General features: G+C 49.7%; 1 protein-coding gene across 19 annotated transcripts in view; it reads right to left on the minus strand.

The window, feature by feature from the left end:
• Positions 1-935: 935 nt before the first annotated feature.
• The window catches only part of GRB10 (growth factor receptor bound protein 10), a 223,642-nt gene continuing 204,992 nt past the window's right edge, over positions 936-19,585 (minus strand). For 14 of the 19 annotated variants that reach the window (XM_086398021.1, XM_086398030.1, XM_086398026.1 and 11 more), the window contains 6 exons: positions 18,478-18,555; positions 16,728-16,844; positions 15,833-15,899; positions 15,539-15,626; positions 4,440-4,533; positions 936-3,806 (listed from right to left, as the gene is read on the minus strand). In XM_086398021.1, coding sequence (XP_086254147.1) covers positions 3,660-3,806; positions 4,440-4,533; positions 15,539-15,626; positions 15,833-15,899; positions 16,728-16,844; positions 18,478-18,555 — 591 coding nt within the window. In that variant the 3' untranslated portion in view covers positions 936-3,659. The remainder of the gene's footprint in view (positions 3,807-4,439; positions 4,534-15,538; positions 15,627-15,832; positions 15,900-16,727; positions 16,845-18,477; positions 18,556-19,585) is intronic. The other 5 variants (XM_086398023.1, XM_086398033.1, XM_086398038.1 and 2 more) reach the window with 2 other exon arrangements.

The raw sequence follows: 19,585 nt of genomic DNA on the forward strand, positions 1-19,585 counted from the left end.
CATGCCTTCTGTACACTGTATGCCCCACCACTGTGCATGCTCTCCCCACACAGACTCACACACTCCTCTGCACATGCCCTGCCTGCATCCAGCCTTCTTCACCCCGCCTCCATCTGCCCCCTCCCACCTCCCACAGCACACTTGGTTCTGCTCTCCCGCCCCATGGACACCCATCGCCCTCACCACATACACCCTGCACACATCACACACCAGCCCCATCATAAACAGGCGCGCCACCCGCCACCCCCCACCCCAGCCCCCCACCATCTCTGACAAGGAGGAAAGTGTTGTGAATTATTGCTCTTGCTCTGACGGCAGCCTGCCTTAGTGGGATGAGATTTCCAACCCAGGGTGCAGATTCTGAAAACAAGCGATGGGAGAGTTCAAAATGCCACAGGTGTGCTCCGATGGGTGGACACAGCTGGCTTATGATAATACACTCTGCTGGGGCTGGGACAGGAGGAGGTGAGTCAGGCCCAAGGACAGCTACGTGACGCTGCCCGTGGGCCCCAGGTGAGGTCCTGTGGGAGCAGAGATGCAGGGCATCCATTCTCTTATTCTTTCTGCCCATTTCTCACATGGGCCATTTTGCTCATGTGACGGCAAAATCCAGTCACACTTGAACTGCACAAATGTGAGTTTTGAGTTTCTTGAGGTGTTGGCTACAGCTGAGGGAAGCTCTGCCTCCTTCTGGAGCTTCCACGGGTCTCTGTTCTTGCGGAGGAAGTGGGGGAAGGAGAGGCCTGTGGATCTGTTCCGTGGTCAGCACGGAGCCCACCTAGCAGGGTCACACCAGTCTGCACCCACTCATTTGTAACTGCTGTTTAGCCAGGTAAGAAGCACATCACTAAAATATCCCAAATCATCTCCCTAGGTGTTTAGTGCTTGATCAGCTGAACGTTTTTAAAATATAGAAACAGACACCACAGGCAAAATGAAGAACACTGTATTAATGTTTATTTCTAATGACAAACAGAACATCAGTCCCTTATTTGTACAAAAATACCTGAATGTTTACAGTTAGGTTCGTGAGCCAAGGAGCTATGTACAGAAAGGAGCGAAGCACGTGGGACAAAGGTTTTGTCTTTTGGGTTAATCTGTTCTGCGTTCCCTGAAAACGTTGACACGTCGGGCGATGCCATGCTCACCACACCACAGCATCAGAGCCCCCGCGAGCCAGCCCCACCCCCGCAGAGGTGTGTCGATTGGTCAAACCCTCAGGTATTCAGTGCAGAAGAGAGAAGACAAAACATCTAGACTGAGGCACATATTTCTTCAAGGTTTAGCAAACAGAAAAACGTTCTGAAACTCTAACACATAAGGTCACAAAGCTCTCCTACTTAGCGTTAATCCCCAAAGCATTTGGCATTTTCTTTCTCAATTCAGTCCAGGTTGCTACATGGAGTTTCTGTTCACAACAGAAAATCACAGGAAGAGATAAAAAGTCAACAGGCTCTGAAACGACCCTGAGCTGTTCCGTTTACATTCATGTCATTTAAATACAAAAATAAAAGTCGAATGTCCTTCAGCCCCTGGCTGGCCCAGCTGGACGCCCATCTCCTGCGAGGGGCTGCCCTTTGGCGGGGGGATCCCCCAGTACAAGGGGCCCTGGGAGGTCACGCTCTGTGACAGCTCACTGTGGCCAGGAGGGTACACACAGAATCGTGCGTCAGAGTCAAGCTTTAGTTCTCTTTTTAAATAGAAGGTGTATTTATAAATACGCAATACTGCAGATACTAGCTGTCTATTGAGTGAGTCTCATCTCACTGGTGGAGACTGGTCTATGTAAACAGAAAACAGAAACTGGAGAGGTGGCTTTTTTTTTTTTTTTTGCTGGATTTTTTGTTTTTTAAAGGCTTTACCTCCAACTGGCAAAGAGAAAAATGTCTACTTAGTGTAACTAAAGCATCAGTCCCTCCAGGGGAAGCAGGCTGCCAGGCATGACTCGAAAATTACCTAATTGTCAACAGTTGGAAAGATTAACAGGCTAGAAAACAACCACCCCCACCCCAAAACAAACAAGCCAAAAAGCCATTGAATGTTCATGGTTAAAAACATGTTTTACTAAAAAGTCTTCATTTGTCTAAGTAGACACTTCATGGGAAATAAGTAGAGTGTGTCTTGTCAACTAAAATACAGTGTCTATACCACGAACTGAGGTACAGAGGGTATGCGTCACTGTGTCCTAAGCTGCACGTCTCCCTTGGGAAGTGCTGCAGTGGGCAGTCCTGGGGTCTAGCGGCCAGCGCGGTCCAGAGGGGCAGGGAAGCATGGCCGCTGTGACCTGAGGATGGACGTCATCCTTCAGCAAGCGGTGTGTGTGCCGTCGGGGAGCCCTTTCTGCTCTGCATGGATTAAAGGCAGAGAAACGGCCGCCTGCATGCTGAAGACTTGGCCACGGGGCCAGGCGGAGGGTGGGGACATCTCAGGCCAGAATCTGACTCAGCTCCTGGAGCAGCACCCAGCACTGCATTGCCAGCCTGTCCATGGCCAGCCCCACTGTGGGGGCCTCCTGACCCGGGCCAGTGGAGGACGACCTGCTGCCTTGCAGGGCCTGGCCACAGGGCTGTCAGCAGGATGGAGGCCACCAAGCGAGACCATCCTCTGTGGGGCTGCCCTCTCCAAGGTTTCCACCTCTGTCACCATGGAAACCCGCTACATATGGACGCAGGCCACGCAGATGCCACCTCCTTTCAGATCCTCGGAGCCCCCACGGCAGGAAGAGCAGCCTTGGAAGGCTGGCGCCACTGCAGAGGGATAAGGCAGAGATGGTTCTAGAACAGGCTGGAAGGTGGGGCAGGCGGCCTGGCGCCCCCTACAGGCGGGCGATGGGCACTCGCTGTATGCTAGGAAGGCTAGCCTGTGGCCAAAGAGGGGCCGCCACTCAGCCCTGTGTTGTGGGACAGCAAGTTTTCCAAAGAAACACGTGTCCAGCAGCGGGGAAGACAAAACAACACGTGGACGGCAGGTGGGCAGCACGAGTGGGGGATGGGCACAGAGCAGGGAGGGCAGACTGGGTTGCCTCTCTGGCCACAGAGCACACCACGTGCCTGCCACAAGAACACCTTTTATTTCAAAAAAGCTTTCAAGTATACTGGGGTGGGGAGGCTGGGGTGCCTGCTGTCTGGGAGTGATGTGTAGAGGGTACGCACCACCCTCTGCAAACGCGGTCAACCTCTGGGGGCTGCCCCTTTTCAAGTGTCTTTACATCTCGTACACACGGAAAAGCCACAGCCCCTCCTGCCATAAGCTGAATACAATATTGAAAACAAGGAGTGCAAAAAAGGGATCGATACAAAAAAGTAAACATATCAGTTTTAATTGTCAAGATTATTCCAGGGCAAGAGTTCACTTCCAATCACTTCTCTCTGGCTTGCGTTCCTCCATGGCCCAGCCAAGACCACCATTCCAGTTTACTCTCGAATCTGCTCTCTCCCGCCCTCCCTGACGAGGCCAGGGAGAGAGGGGCAGCCCTGCTGTATCTGCAGCAGCAAACCACCGTCAAGTCCAACAGATGAGTCGATTGTGGTCAGCCGGCGCCAAATGCACCGTCTTGCTCCGAGCCCCGAGGTGCAGACAGATGTGTGTTCTGAAGGATGCACAGGCCTCTTCACTCCAGTGTCAGCGCCCACCGGCCTGCAGCCAGGCTAGATCTGAGGTCATAAGGCCACTCGGATGCAGTGGTGCTTCAGTCTGCAAGGCAGGACCCCTTTGTTCAGCTGGTAAAAGTCAACAAGCTGGATCAGGTCAGAGAATTTGGTGTTCCCGTCATCAAGGCTGAAGAATGTCTGCCCGTCATCCTCGCACTGGAGAGACACAATGAGACCGGCTACGTCAGAGGCCGCAGCTCAGGCCCCACCGTCAGGATTAGTGCTCTCCACCCCTGGGCAGGTTCCAGGGCAACATACGGAGCCAGTGAGGTGAGCTAGAACACAGGGCAGGTGGTCACGCAGCAAGGTTTTTGTGTGGAGGCAAGTTGGGAGGGCACTGCCAAGTACCTAAGGCTACAGGGCACAACTGTGCCCCTATTTCTGAGAAGGGTCCCAAGTGCTTCCCAGTTCGCCTTGCTCATAAGGGCAAAGTTGGTCAGTCAACCTGTGAGTGTCCGTGCGCTCAGCACACCCTATGGAGGAGGGTGAGGTTGACCAGTTGACCTGAGTATCCATGCATTCACCACTCACCATGGAGGAGGTTGATCAGTTATCCTGTGAGTGAGCACTCAGCCCACCCCACGGAGGAGGATGCTGTTAACGAAGCCTGTGAGTGTCCATGCAAATGGCACACCCTATGCACAGAGGGAGCTCCTATAAAGATCTCACTAGTGAGCTTGAAACTGTCCGATGTTTACTGTTCTCTAGTGTGGTTAGTTCAAAAGTTGCATGAGGAACAAAACCAGAACACAAAAGAGTAAGCATGAGTGTGAAAACGTCAGTACTTACAGGTAAGATCTGGAAATTTTTAATCTTCTGATGATGACACAGTGTGAGGACGAACGCCTTTGGATTACTTTGGCTGTCACGGAGGAGAAAGAGCCTGGGGACGGAAAGAGTCAATTGACCGTGAATTCCAGACTAAGTATGCATGCTATCTGCATGTGTGCCTGAACAGGCAGGCTTCAGGAGGCGAGGTTTCAGGAACCTTTGGGAGCTGCGTGAGCTGTAGGGAAAGGCCAGCCTCCACACCCAGACTGTGCTCTGGCTGTCACGCCCCATCAGAAGGAACCAGGGGACATGGCTCCTTGGGGACATGGCTGCCTCTAGTGCTGAGGCAGGAAAGGTCTAGGGTGAAGCTGATACACTTTGTGTCAGAAAGTAAGGAGGTACTCAAAGAAAGCTAACTGAGGAGGCAGTGTGGCCACACCCGGGCATCTAAGTGAATAACACCGGTGACTGATCACCACCTATAGCACAGAACAAGAATCCTGAGTCCACACTGGTGTGATAAATAAATGAACAAATAATAACAGAGGAGGAAAAAAAGCTCTTCCTAAGAGCAGAAGGCCAGCTACACAAACAGAGAAAGAAGATGGATTAGAAAACCACCATCTGGCAATGACCAGATATCACCATTGATTAAGCAGATATTCACGGGATGCTGAAACCAGCATCAAAGTTTGATGAGAATAACTGTCTCCATGGTCTCAAAGATCTACCCACTAATGTTTACGACAAAGGGACCAACAGTAACCTTCCGACAGAGAAACCTTGTGGACACCATCTTTAGGTATTCAAGTGACCAACGACAGGAATGAGACAACCCACCCCAGCACCTCCGACAGGATGCACTGCAGATGACTCAGCATCACCTCCTGGGAGTGAGCAGATGAGCCCCCACCTGGTACTTCTGCCCTCAAGGCTCCTGCGAGTGTCGAGACACAAAGGAGCACAAGGCATCTGCTGCCCAGGGCGGTGCTGGGGCCAACAAGTTCTTCTCCTTGGCAGCACAGGATGCAAGGCGGACCCCTGGTAAAATCTGGGAAAGTGGCATGGCCAGGGACAGAATCGCATTCGTGTTAATTTCCTAATGTTTATAACGAGCCTGTGGTTGCCTAAGAGAAGTCCACGTTTTTAGAAATTTTATATTGAAATAATTACAACTCACTCCTAAATGGTTCTGATAAAAAAAAAAATGAGAGAGAGAACGTGAGTGCTACAACATTCATGACTCTGTTACATGAGTCATGCAATCTTCTACAATTTGAAATCACATCAGGAAGTCTGCAATTAACAAGTGATGGCCAGGATGTGGAGAGAAGGGAGCACTGCTGGTGGGAATGTAAACTGGTGCAGCCACTACAGAGAACAGTATGGAGGGTCCTTAAAAACTAAAGCTACCATACGATCCTGTAACTCTACTGCTGGATATACACAGATGGAAAAAGTGAAAACACCAATGTGAAAGATACATGAACATCAACGTGCACAGCAGCACTACTTACAACACCCAAGACACAGAGGCAGGCCACGTGCCCGTCAACAGATGACTGGATTAAGAAGCTGTGGTACATACACACAAGGAAATGTCACTCAGCCATAACATGAGTGAAGTCCTGCCATCTGCAGCAACATGGACGGACCTGGGGAACATTATGCCCAGTGAAATAAACCAGACAGAGAGAGACAAGTCCTGATGATACCACTTATGTGTGGATCCTAAAAAATAACACAAATGGATATATAAGCAAAACAGGACCAGACTCACAGGTGCAGAGAACAAGCTCGTGGTTACCAAAGGGGAGAGGGAAGCAGGGAGGGACGAATCAGGGGCATAGGATCAACAGATCCAAACCACTGTGTATAAAATAGACAAGCGACAAGCATGTACTGTGCAGCATAAAGATGATATCCGCTATCTTGTAGTAACCTGTAATGCAGAAAACCCTGCAAAAATACTGAATCACTACGCTATACACTGGAAGCTAACACAATACTGTAAATCAATGATCAGTTCAGTAGCTCACTCGTGTCCGACTCTTTGCGACCCCATGAATCGCAGCACGCCAGGCCTCCCTGTCCATCACCAACTCCCGGAGTTCACCGAACTCATGTCCATCGAGTTGGTGATGCCATCCAGCCATCTCATCCTCTGTCGTCCCCTTCTCCTCCTGCCCCCAATCCCTCCCAGCATCAGAGTCTTTTCCAATGAGTCAACTCTTCATATGAGGTGGCCAAAGTACTGGAGTTTCAGCTTTAGCATCATTCCTTCCAAAGAACACCCAGGACTGATCCCCTTTAGAATGGACTGGTTGGATCTCCTTGCAGTCCAAGGGACTCTCAAGAGTCTTCTCCAACACCACAGTTCAAAAGCATCAGTTCTTCGGCACTCAGCTTTCTTTACAGTCCAACTTTCACATCCAAATGAATGATACTTCAACTAAAAATTAGGATAGCATCTGAAGAAGTGTAAATCATTGTTTTTACGTGAACAAATCTGGAATCAGATGTTAAGACAGAGTTATTCTTTACAAAGGAAAAGGCCCTAATTCCAGCAACAAAGAAGAAATGGCCTGACAGGAGACATATTTTAAAGGCATTAGACACGAAACTGTGACAATCAGATAAACCATCAGGGTCTAGATTGTAAATTCAGATGGAAGGCAGTTCAATAAGCCTGGGAACTCCTGTTATAAAGGTGAAAAAGTTTTATTTCACCACAAGACATCTCAGAGCCTTTAGAATGTAGATCTTCAGCGTGACTCCCTTAGGGCCAGTGCAGGAGGTTTCCTAACTCTTCACAGCATCTTTTATTATATACCAGCCCTTCTTTGACGGCGTTTTGCAGGATGCGTGTTCTGCAGGATACACTTTGGAGATGCCAGCCAGGATGGCACTGCACCGCAGGGCTGGGAGGACAGGAGGGGCATGGATGTGAAGCAGATGTGTGTGTGACGCGCTCGGCACAGGCAGAGCCGGGCTGTGCGCCTGTCCTTCCCGGGCTGTGTTCTCTTCTCCACGTGCGTCACTAGCAGAAGCCCAGGGACTCGATCTTCCTAGAGAAGCTGGGGCTGGGCAGTCTCAGCTGAGCCCTCAGTGAACCCCGGCTGTTCCTTCTGAGCACCACGGAACAAGGCAGGTACAGATGCCGTCTGTCTGCTGCCCAGTTCGGAGTGTGACCAGGAGGTCCTGAGGCTGCCCCGATGGCCTGTGCCTAATGGTTGTCTACCTGAAATGACCTCCAACATGGAGGCAGGGGGTAGGGCCAGGAGTCAGCGAGATTCCTGGATCTCACACTCGGGAGCATCGGGTCGGGATCTGCCCCCTTCCCCGGCCTCTCTGCAGGACTGTGCACACGCTGGGAGCTGGGTGTGGATGGTGTGCACCCTGGAGGCAGTGGTGACGGCCATCAGCGAACTGCAGGCGCAGGGATTTCTGTTGGGGGTGGGGCACTGCAGAGACAAGCTGGGGGCTGACATGCCCAGAGATGTCTCTGCTTGGGACTCAGAGTGGAACACAGAGCAAAGGTGCTGGCAACCAGGATGTCCTTGCCACCATCAGGACTCAAGTCAGGGGGCTCACGCATCTATTCAGGGATGAGCAAAGGGCTGCTCTCGTCTGGGGCTGACAGAGATCAGAGGGACAGCACAACTCAGGCATGCGGCCCAGGCACCGAGCACACCGCCTCGCTCAGGACTCACAGCGACCCTGGCACTGTGCTCATTTTGCAGCGAGGCCAGGGGGCCCAGAGAAGTGAGGCAAATTCCCTGAGATCACACAGCCAGCAGCAATCACGGGGGAGCCTTGGCACAGCCAGAGCAAGTGTGCAGGGGCTCCTCCATGGCTGGCGAGGACCCTACACTCTGCTGAGCGTGCCGTGTTAGCCCTGAGACAGCACCCCACTCTGCCTGTGGGGGGAGAGCCATAAAGAACACAAGTCTTGGCAAAGTCATGGCCTTCTGCACAGTGGAGGGGCCTGGAGCGTAGACAGAGGGGCCAGCTCACAAAAGGCACAGAGGCTGGGGGTGTAGATGGCAAGGGGGCAGGGGAGCTGGACCCCGGCATGAACAGTAGGGGCAGGCGGGGGCAGTACAGAGCGTGACACGCTGCGAGTCCCGACAGGAGCCCTGGGCTGAGCCACAGAGGGGCCTGCAGAGCAGGACTGGCCCCTGGGAAAGCTCCTTCCATCTTGGGCTCCGGCATGGGCTGTGGGTGGCAAGAGGGGGAGGAAGGAGGCAGCCAGGCAGTGCTGGGCTCCGCAGGGCAGGGGGTGTGCGTGCAAATGCACACGCACATGTGTGTACAGGCTCAGGCTTGCGTGCGTACACAGGTCACCTGTGGGGGCACGGGTGGGGTGGCGCTTCCCTCCAGGTGGCTTCAGAGGCCCGCTGGGTAGATTGCAGGCTCCGCTATCTCTTTCCACCCCCTACTTCATCCGTGATTGAGGCTAAAGGTCTTGGCAGCAGTGTTTTATAGCAGCTGTCATCCTGGCCTGCCTTTCAGGGTTGTTTGTTGTCAGACTCTAAATTGGCTTCCTCCATTACCTCTGCAGGGATTCACAATGATTTGGCATTGATTATTTAATTTACCTTGTTTTCCAAGCACATTTCCTCCCTAAACACGGGAGTGAGTGGACGACATACATCACTGTGATGACACCTGAATGGGTCCCGTATCCTGCCTTCTGTTTTTGCTAAAGAGCCAGCAGCTGGAGGCTGGGATTGAAGGATCTAACATATAACCTTAGAGGCAACTCAGACCCGGGGAAGGATAGAGAGGAACAAGGCAAGTCGGGGTGAGGGGAAAGCTGAAAGATGTCCACACTCCTCACCAAGGCTGGACAGAGGGAACCTTGCCAACTGGGGCTCGGCCCCAGGAAAAGTTGAATTGCAAGACAAACGGGTTTAAAAAAAAACGAGCCGACACACAGTGCCGCGGGCCCAGCATGCTGACCCTCCCCACCCCAGGGCTGCTCCTTTTAACGCAAAGTGGGCTGGCCTGTCAGCCTCTCAGCAACGTGGGTGTCACGTCACTGCCCTGGGCCCTGGGAAGGATGCACGGTACCCAGTGGTGCCTCCCGTGGAGCCGTCACTTCTCTGGCAGTGCTGAGAGCGGCTCTTTCCTGTCTGCCCATTTCTGTCCCCCTCTAACCTTAAAAGAACCTAATCACAGGGATGAATCACTAGGCAACTGAAATCAACTCCTGACCTATTCTCTCCTGAATGAGTTTTATGCCTTGTCTAACCTGCTGATTCTTTTCCTAAATACAATAAAAAGAAGTAAAAATAAAAAGAAGAATTAAGCAGTTAAAGAATGGCTACCTCTCTACCCACAACAGCCTCCCTAAGCGATCCTGCAAGCAGCCCATGTGGGCAAGATAACACCTCGGGTCATCCAGTCTGCACTCAGTGGAGAATGGTATGAATCTAACCCCCTGCCTTCACGATGTGCTGAGACCCTCACCCCACCCCCAACCCCCGCCCCGCTGCCCTGGTTCCCTTTAAAAACTGTCATTGCCGAACAGAATCTTCAGAGTTGGTCTCAGGACATGAGTTCACCTTCTCCCCAGATTGCTGGCTTTTCTGATTAAGGAACCTTTCCTTTCTACTCACACTTGTCTCCTGAATTACTGGTTTATGAGTGACGAGTGGCTGAACCTGGCTTTGGTTATAGTAAGATGTCACCTGGCAAGCAAACCCATTTGACTTGTGAAAATGAACCCCACACATGATATGGTAAATGGGGCCCCATGAGAACATTTGGGGGCTTAGTTTGGTTGGGGTTTAGGGCTGCAACAGGTAAGCATCCTATCCTTGAAGCCCCTGGAAAACACAAACCTACATGCAAAAAACATCACTAAGAGAGGAGGGTAGTCTTCTCTCTTAGGCAGAAAGTTCAGAGGAGAAGAAGCCAGTCTGTAGTCAGGATGGGTCACTTCTAAGGCTGTAAAAGGACTGTTCTACGATCAAGTGACATTTCAGAAAAGCCGTCTGGAACAACAGTACACCCATATGGGAAAAAAATCAGATCCATCTTTACACAGAGAACTAGGAGAAATAAATTCCGAATGCACTTGGGATCTAAACATGCAGACAAAATTGAATGAACAGAAATGGAAGAAATAATCATGAAAAAAACGAAGGGAGTGTAATCAATAATACAAGTTCCAGAGGATAATGTGAACAAACTCCTTTATGATTGAGGAGTGGAGAAAACTTGTATGACTAGGACTCAAAAATCTAGAAAGACACAAGCTGAAGCACGAAAAGATAAATGTGACCATATTTAGAAAAACTATAACCAAAAATCAAAACAAACCCCCCCTCAGCTAAGTCAAAAACACAAAGAACAACCTGGAAAAAAATGTTCGTAAAAAACGGATAGAGAAAAATCGGGCAAAAGATATATCAGCGGTTCAGCATCGCAAAAAGGAGTAGAAATGAAACTGGTCCTTACACATACAGCAAGAGACTCAGCCTCCTGGGTAAGGGAACCACAGGTGGCTCTCAGACAACCCTGGTGGGGAGCACCGGGCATTTTACAACACTCACTGTCTGCTCAACACTCCCACGTCCACGAACTCACCAGCAGAAACAGGAAGATGGGCCACAGCGTGCCACCACAGAGGCCTGGGAAAAAATGAAGCTGGGACGACTCGGGAAAGCGAACACAGCGGGGACCGGGAGGGGCCTCCTTCCCCGACTCCTCCCGAGGCAGCTAAACGCAGGCTTGCTCCCCGTGGACAGCACACATCCCAGTTAAGGAGAGGCAGTCACCAATGTGTTTTGCTTATATTTGAAAAAGGGAACAACGGAAGGATAAAGAAACCCTGATGAAAATGTGTACCAACCGTGGAGTTAGGGAGGAGAGTCAAGTCACCAGGCAAAGTGCCTTCTTTTAGATTTTTGACTTCAGAATCAAGGCAATGTTTCAAATAGTTTTAAAAGCAGCATTAAATGGAAGAGAAAAGAAATCAGATCCATTTAATTAATAATCAAAACTGAGGAAGGAACTTGAAACATAGCAGTTTGGTGGTGGAACCACAGAGAAGAATTACCTTAAGGCTGGTATTTTAACATGATTCTGCCTGGAATGTTCCTTAATGACAAAAGGGCTATAAAGAAGTGTGAATTTAGTAATTTTACTGAAGTAATATTATGAATATTTTTATGATGTGATATGGGATACAGCTCACAAATACAGAGTGAGGTAAAGCAAGTAGCTAACAACATTAGATTTTTCAGAGGAAGAAAAGAGAGATACAATAAAGTCTAAGATGTACGAATCCTGTAGCTTTCCACTTGAACTGGGATGTCAATGTGGACCTGTAATCTATTTTTCAGTTTAAAAAGCCTATGTCCTGGCTTTTTAAACTGAAAAAGAGAATTCTAGAAAAACATCTACTTCTGTTTCATTGACTTATGCTAAAGCCTTTGACATGTGGATCACAACAAACTATGGAAAATTCTTCAAGAGATGGGAATGCCAGACCACCTTACCTACCTCCTGAGAAACCTGTATGCAGGCCAAGAAGCAACAGTTAGGACCAGACATGGGATAATGGACTGGTTCCAAACTGGGAAAGGAGGAAGTCAAGGCTGTATATTGTCACCCTGCTTTTTAAACTTATTTGCAGAGTACATCATGCGAAATACCAGGCTGGATGAAGCACAAGCTAGAATCAAGATTGCTGGGAGAAATATCAATAACCTCAGATATGCAGATGACACCACTCTTGTGGCAGAAAGTGAAGAGGACCTAAAGAGCCTCTTGATGAAAGTGAAAAAGGAGAGTAAAAAGTTGGCTTAAAACACAACATTCAAAAAAATAAGATCATGGCATCCAGTCCCATTACTTCATGGCAAATAGATGGGGAAACAGTGGACACGGTGGCTGACTTTATTTTCCTGGGCTCCAAAATCACTGTAGATGGTGACTGCAGCCATGAAATTAAAAAACACTTGCTCCTTGGAAGAAAAGCTATGACAAACCTAGACAGCATACTAAAAAGCAGAGACTACTTTGCTGATAAAGGTCTGAGTAGTCAAAGCTATAATTTTTCCAGTGGTCATGTATGGATGTGAGGGCTGGACCATAACGAAGGCTGAGCACCAAAGAACTGATGCTTTTGAACTGTGGTGTTGGAGAAGACTCTTGAGAGTACCTTGGACTGCAAGGAGATCAAATCAGTCAATCCTAAAGGAAATCAATTTTGAACATTCATTGGAAGGACTGATGCTGAAACTCCAATACTTTGGCCACCTGATGTGAAGAGCCGACTCCTTAGAAAAGACCCTGATGCTGGGAAAGATTGAAGGCATGAGGAGAAGGGGACAACAGAGGGCGAGATGGTTGGATGGCATCACTGACTCAATGGACATGAGTTTGAGTAAGCTCCAGGAGATGGTGAAGGACAGGAAGGCCTAGTGTGCTGCAGTCCATGGGGTCACAAAGAGTCGGACACGACTGAGTGACTGAACAAGAAAATCAATGTGAACCTGTAATCTTTTTCAGTTTAAAAAAATGTATGTCCTAGCTTTGTCCATGGAAAAGACCTACCAATTTGGTTTCTAGACACCATTTTCCATTCCAAAAAGTCAGGGCATCGAAGAGAATGTGTCACAGCTAGAAAACAAACCTTATTAGTTTTGAGTCAAAAGAACTCGGGAACCAACTTAAGAGAGGCACACCCCACGAGCCCAAAAGAAAGCATCCAGAAAATCAAGAACATTAAGCTTGGATTGAAAGAAGTCGAACACACGGCATCAAGCTCATCACCAGAGTTAAAATACAAAATACCACACCTCATTTGTCAGCCTCGGAATACGGCAGGATACCAAATGACGACCCCGGAAACTGACACTGCTCTGTGGTGATCTAGAGGGGCGGGGTGGGGATGGCAGGAAATCCAAGAGGGTAGGGACGTTATGTATACAAACAGCTTATTCACATCATTGTACAGCAGAGACTAACACAACACTCTAAAGCAACTACATACCCCCAAAAGAAAAAAAGAAATTGACAAATAAAAGGGAAAAATCAAGCACTTAGGGCTTCCCTGGTGGTCCAGTATTGAAGGTCCGCCCTGCAAAGCAGGGGGCACGGATTCGGTCCCCCGTCTGGGAAGATCCCACACGCTGCAGAGCAACCGAGCCCTTGTGCCACAACTGCTGAGCCCGTGCTCCAGAGCCCGGAGCCGCAACTACTGAGCCACGTGCCCTAGAGCCTGTGCTCCAACCAGAGAAGCCGCCTTGATGAGGAGCCTGCACGCCACAGCTGGAGAACAGCCCCCGCTCGCCAGTAGAGAAAGCCCAGCCTAGCAACAAAGAGCCACACACACAGCCAAAATAAATAAACAGACATATTAAAAAAAAATCAAGCACTCAGTTACCTCTCCCAAAAATACAGGGGAAAGGGTTTCAAGGAAGGGACAGTGAAGGAATAACAGAATTAGAATACAACGATTTTGTAACCTCTAATAAAACAATGACCCTGGGAGCTGGGAGCTGGGCGGGGGTGGGGGTTGGGGGCCGGGCTGACAATACAGACCCCTGCCCAGCCCAGGATCGGGAAACAGGACAACTGGGGTGAGGAGCGCAGACACACAGCGACCGCAGCTCTGTCCCAGAAGGGGCCTCTGCCCACACTGCGCAGGAAGCCAGGGAGACAGAGGAACACAGTCAAAGAAACCACAAGTACACAATTAGCCAATGACCTCCTTCTTCAACAATGGAAAGACACGGAAAAAAAAAGAGGAAAGAAAATGCAGTGGCGGGAGACCTATTCTATTTAGGGAGACTTAGAGAGACAGCAACTAGATGCCATGGATGGCTCTCCATTTAGACCAAGTACATTAAAGGACTGTGTGCATGAACACGACAGCACTTCTGAGGACATTAAGGAATTCCTGTTTATCTTAAGTGCAATGATGCTATTGTGGTTGTGTCGAAAGACACAGAGACACTCACTGCAACAGTTACTGGTAAAAATTCTGAGTGTCTGGGATTTCCTTTAGAAGACTCCAGAAGAAGAAGGAAGAAGAGGAAGAAAAGTCGGAAAAGTTGGAAGAAGAAGGAGAAAAAATAATAATAAAAATGTAGGAAGGGGAAGAGACAGGCTCAGGTGAGCAAGTTCTGAAGCTGTGCAAGAGGCAGACGTGGTTTGTTACACTCTCCTCTCTCAGGTGAATTCTCAGATGTCCACAATAAAACTTTTTAAAGATGAAGCATTTAAACAATACAAGGAGTGTTTTGAGCTGAGCAGCTTCTAAGACTGTTTTCTGAGTAGACCCAGTGAGAAGCAGCTCTGACAAGATGGACCAAGGCAGCCAACCAGCTCCTCAGGGCCTCTTGGGGCCTGGAGACAGAACTCTGGCTGAGCTCCGCAGGGACCACTCCCTGGGCCCTCACACAGCAGTACCTCACTCTAGGCAGATCCCTCGCATTCCCATGATGCTGAGCCTGGCCATGTGGCTTGCCTTTTCCAAGCAGGTGTCAGCTTAAGAAGTGCTTGTGCACTGGGGTTTGATCTCTTACCCCCAGGGCCCCCATGATGGCTGTGAAGTGCATGGACCCTGGCAGGCTAGCATGCCAGAGGCCTGCACCCAGCTGCCTCATCACCCATCCACAGCAGCACTGGCCACTGGACGCATAAGTCCAGCCATCCTAGCCCCAGCTCTTCAGGCCCCAGTGTGACTGTCCACCCAATCTGCACCAACTGTGAACAAGGATACAGCTTCGCTGCTTTAAGCCACTGAGGTTTGGGGTGGTTGGGGCAAAAGTCAAAGATATAATGCATAAAGTAAAAGGTGTAGTCAAAAAGACACTTCCATTTGCCTGCTGCCTTATTAATTAGAGTGTGTTCTTTGGCTGTTCCAATTGCATCCAATAGGTGGAGGAGGATTATGGGGTCTGGACAAATGGACTGCCATTCTGTCTACTTCCTAGCCGTGGAAATCCTGCACCACCTTCATACTCCTGAGCACAATGCTCCAACTTAAAATGAGGTTGTTGCACCACCCTCGCCCCCTCTGCCCACACACACACACAGCAAGATGCTCTGAGGAGCTGAGCCCAGCAGACTCCCGCCCGGGACGCGTCCCTTACCCATCCACGAGCCCCTGCTGTTTAATGATCCGGTGCGACTCCTCCCTGGAGATCCTGCCGTGAAACCAGTGCTGCGTCCTGTGAATCACTGTGGGGACCAGAGAAGGAGGGTAGGCTGGGCTCCGTGCACGGTAGCCGCCTTGCTAAGCGCGCTGGGGGCCACATGGGGCCCCGACTCCTGCGGTCCCAGCTTTCGTGCGCTGTACTCCAGGCCTGCCGTGAGGCTTGGGGAGGGCTGGGAGCGCTTTTATGTTATTTATGTACAACAATATCAAGCCAACATGCCGTGTTTACCTGTACTGAGGGCGGAAGGGTGGAGGGGGCTTTGGCTACCTAGGATATTCATCCGCGTGCTTCGTTTCTGCAAAAGAAATCCCTGCGTCAGCGCCAAGTGAGCCGCGAACACAATCACCGCGCCACCTGGGACACACGGGGCAGGAGGCTGGCTGGGTGAAAGGCCCTTGATGGCGGGATGACAGCTGCCTAGTCCCATGTGGTCACAAGGACCCCTCCCATGTGAGCAGGAGGGCAAACAGCTTATGGGTCGCAGTCGTTAAAAGCAAAACCAGAAGCGTCCCACCCCGGGATATTGCTAACGATCCCAGTGCTGAAGCCGGGCTGTCTGTCACACAGAAGACACGCAGTACAGTTCCCGACACACCTTAGGAGAAAACTATGAGCTTCCACAGGGAACTCAGGTCTGTAGCTTTGGGGACATTCTCCTTTTCTGAACACTGTGAAGCTGAAGGATGGGGAGGCTTTCTGAGCCAGAGTTGCCTTGAAAGCTCAGAAAAGCTTGGAAGTTGGGTGAAATTCTTCCATCTGGAAATTAGGAACTTGAGTCTCAGAGTAAAGAGACTGTTCAAGGCTGGGAGGTTGGTCGGCGGTTGAGCCACGATGGGAACGCCTGGCCCGGCGCTCTCCCCAGAGGCCCTGATGACACATTAGCAGGGACAGGGCTGAGGGCCAAGGGGCCTCAGGGCTCTGCTCCTGCCCCTCCCCTCCATGGCAGCCCAAAGACAGGCCGTGGGGGTGGCCAGGTACCGGGGGTGTGGAGGCGCCCAGGCAAGCCACAGCTTCCTGCAGGTGAGAACTCACAGCCACCCCCTTCCCCGCCCCGCATCCCTGCCGCCAGCACAGAGCCATTTCTCTGGGGCAGACCAGGGGTGGGACTGGGCCACAGTCTTACCCTCCAGGCGTGGCCTTCTTCCAGGGCTGCGCTCTGGGCCTCAGCTGGATTCTCGATTACTCTTCCCGTTTGCCCAGAGAAATCCATTGCCACAAGGGAGTTCTCAGAGACACTGCGCTGCAAAGGAGAGGCCGTGGATTCTTGAGACACAGGGAAGCAAGCAGAGCAGCAGGTAGGAACTGCTGCGTGGGATAGCTGTGCAGACCCAGGGAGGGGCAGCAAAGGATGGGCAAGGACCCTGCTGCCAAGGATCGGACAGAACACTTAGTGTCTGAAGGGCCCTTGGAAGAAAAATGGCTTTGGTTTTTCTCAAGAAGAGGAAAGAAACCTTCCAGTTCTCTCAAGATATTCGGAAGCTGCTGGTGAGGCCACTGGTGTCCACCCGTGTGGTCGTCCACAGGGTCTCTAATGTGAATTAAAACTCATCAAAGGAGAGCACAGTTCTTGAGGACCTAGCCTGCTGTGGTCTCCCTTTGCCTGGCAAAGTAATAAAATCATTCTTTCTTTCTCCTCCATTACCAAAAAACCCACAAAAAACTCATCCAAGAAATGGTAATGTCAAAGGTGAGCCAGCCCTCACCAGCAGCCAAATCCCTTCTCAGGTAAGTTAGTTCACAGAAACATGGGCACCGCTTCTGTGGGTACTTTGACATCTCTGAGGAACGGACATTGAGAGATTGTTAACTCCTTATCAACTGGGGGATTTCTGCAGAAACTAACACCTGTGGTTGGTGATGCTTTTTATTTTGGCTGGCCAAAAAATTAATTCTGTTATTTCACTAACATTTTGCAGGTTATCACATCCAATAGTTACCCCTGTAAAGTTTTCTCCAGCACCATGAGTTTCATTTTCACTTTCTGCATCAGAATCAATCATTGAGGTTTTCTGTCTTTTTGTTGGTCTGATATTCACATTGTCTGAATCAGAACTATATTCTGAAGAACTATCATCTTCTGAGACACTAACATATATGTCACTTGGACACTCAGAGAGGATATCTGCATAAAATTCACTGAAAATTTTTTCACTCAAGATTTCTCGATGTGTCATTTTTGAAAATTTCACAAATATACACAAGGTGCTACAAAAACCTAATGGAGCAAAACATGAGTGATAACAATAATCATAAACTGTATAATGAACCTTTGATCAATTTTAAGATCTAACAACTTCACACAGTGATGTTAATTTGATCACTTTCTAAAAATGTACTGACACTCCTGGCCAATAAATACTTGGATAACAAAAAATGTGTTAATACATCATCCAGTTAATAATGTGTTAAGATCATATTTGGGGAGGATGAACTGTTTCTGCACCTCTGAGACATAAAGTCCACCCTGAGATCACAGGAAGACTCATTACAATCTCAATTTTCACTAGGACTCGAGCATCATGGTCAACAGCACCATGGACCCCCTGGCTGAAATGGACAGAAGCGAAGGTGGTGAAGGCAGCTCCTCAGTAGACGTGGGCGCTGTCAACATTCTGAACACTAGAATAGAGCTCTCAGTGGGAGCCATTCACCAAAGCAATGCTGCAGGGAGACGTGGGAAAGGGGAGAGGGTAGAGAGGGATCTGCTCCCAGCAGTCACACTGCTGAGACGACAAAGTCCATCTCCTGGGAAATGCATGCTGGTCGGCTATTCTGGCTCCTCGGGGCAGCCTCATCTGAGAAAAGATGCCCACAGCCCGTGCTGATGCAGCAGCTGAAGAGGAATGTGGCTTCAGAGGTGCAGCTTGACTTACCACTGGAGTCGAGAAGTGGGACAGCATGGCCTTCCTCTGCTGTGGGATTCTGTAGTTCTGGTAAAGGAGCATCCCATACTGAAGAGGTAAGGAGGGCCAGAGTCAGTCACCAGGGCATCCGGAGCCCCTAAAGCCCCACATGGGGCAAACCCTTGGCACTCAAGAGCCACACTCATATAGAATAATGGGCGACAACTGGGTGAACTTAAGAATAAACACCCAACAGAGCCCTGTCTCTGGGGCCTGCCACCACCAACACTCCACAGTCAGTTACCACTATCTGTCTGGGGGTGCTGGGTGGGCAGGAAGTGGTCAAAGAAGTAACAACATAATAATGCCTAGCAAGAACAATTAGCCTTACTAAATGTTGCTCTGGGCAAAGCTCTGAGTGCTTTATGCTGCTCTTTTATTTAATCCTCTCTATTTTATGAAATATGTAGTTTATCCTCATTTCACAAACAATAGAACACAAACAAGTGAAGCAAGTTGCTCAAGGTCATGGTAAAGTAAGGATTCAGGTTCTGAATGGACAATCCTGCTTCCAAACCAGTGCTCTTCCTAACCACCAGCCTCCCTGCCCAACCAGCTCAGCAGCTTGGGCCTTATTTCCTCGGTCAGTAAGCACTGAGTGTCCTGCAAAGCCTCCTATGGTCCTGATGTCCCAACCTGCCTCCTCAGTTACACCTTCAAACCACACAGAAAAGAAAAAAAGGAAGAGGAAAGAGGAACCCAGCGGGCTGCATTTTCCTCTTCACTGTTCTTCACGGATGTGAACTCATTTCCAGCTCAAGGACCAGCAGTAAGTACTCACTTCTAAAGCTAACATATTTGGAACATGATGAAAAGGTCTACCGTAGATACAGTCGCACCCCAGTGAGACAGGAAGAGAGAGAGCAGGTCAAAACAAATGTTTCAGATGTAGTTTAGTCACTAAGTCATGTCCAACTTAGTGACTCCCAGGCTCCCGTCCTCCACTATCTCCTGGACTTAGCGCAAATTCATGTCCATTGAATCTTCTGCCACCCCCATCTCCTTTTGCCTTCAATCTTTCCCAGCATCATGGTCTTTTCTAATGAGTTGATTCTTTGCATCAGGTGCCAAAGAATTG

The sequence above is a fragment of the Bos grunniens genome, chromosome 4, assembly GCF_055505025.1.
Source record: "Bos grunniens cultivar Pamir isolate PY7600 chromosome 4, Bosgru_T2T1.0, whole genome shotgun sequence".
Classification (NCBI taxonomy): Eukaryota; Metazoa; Chordata; class Mammalia; order Artiodactyla; family Bovidae; genus Bos; species Bos grunniens.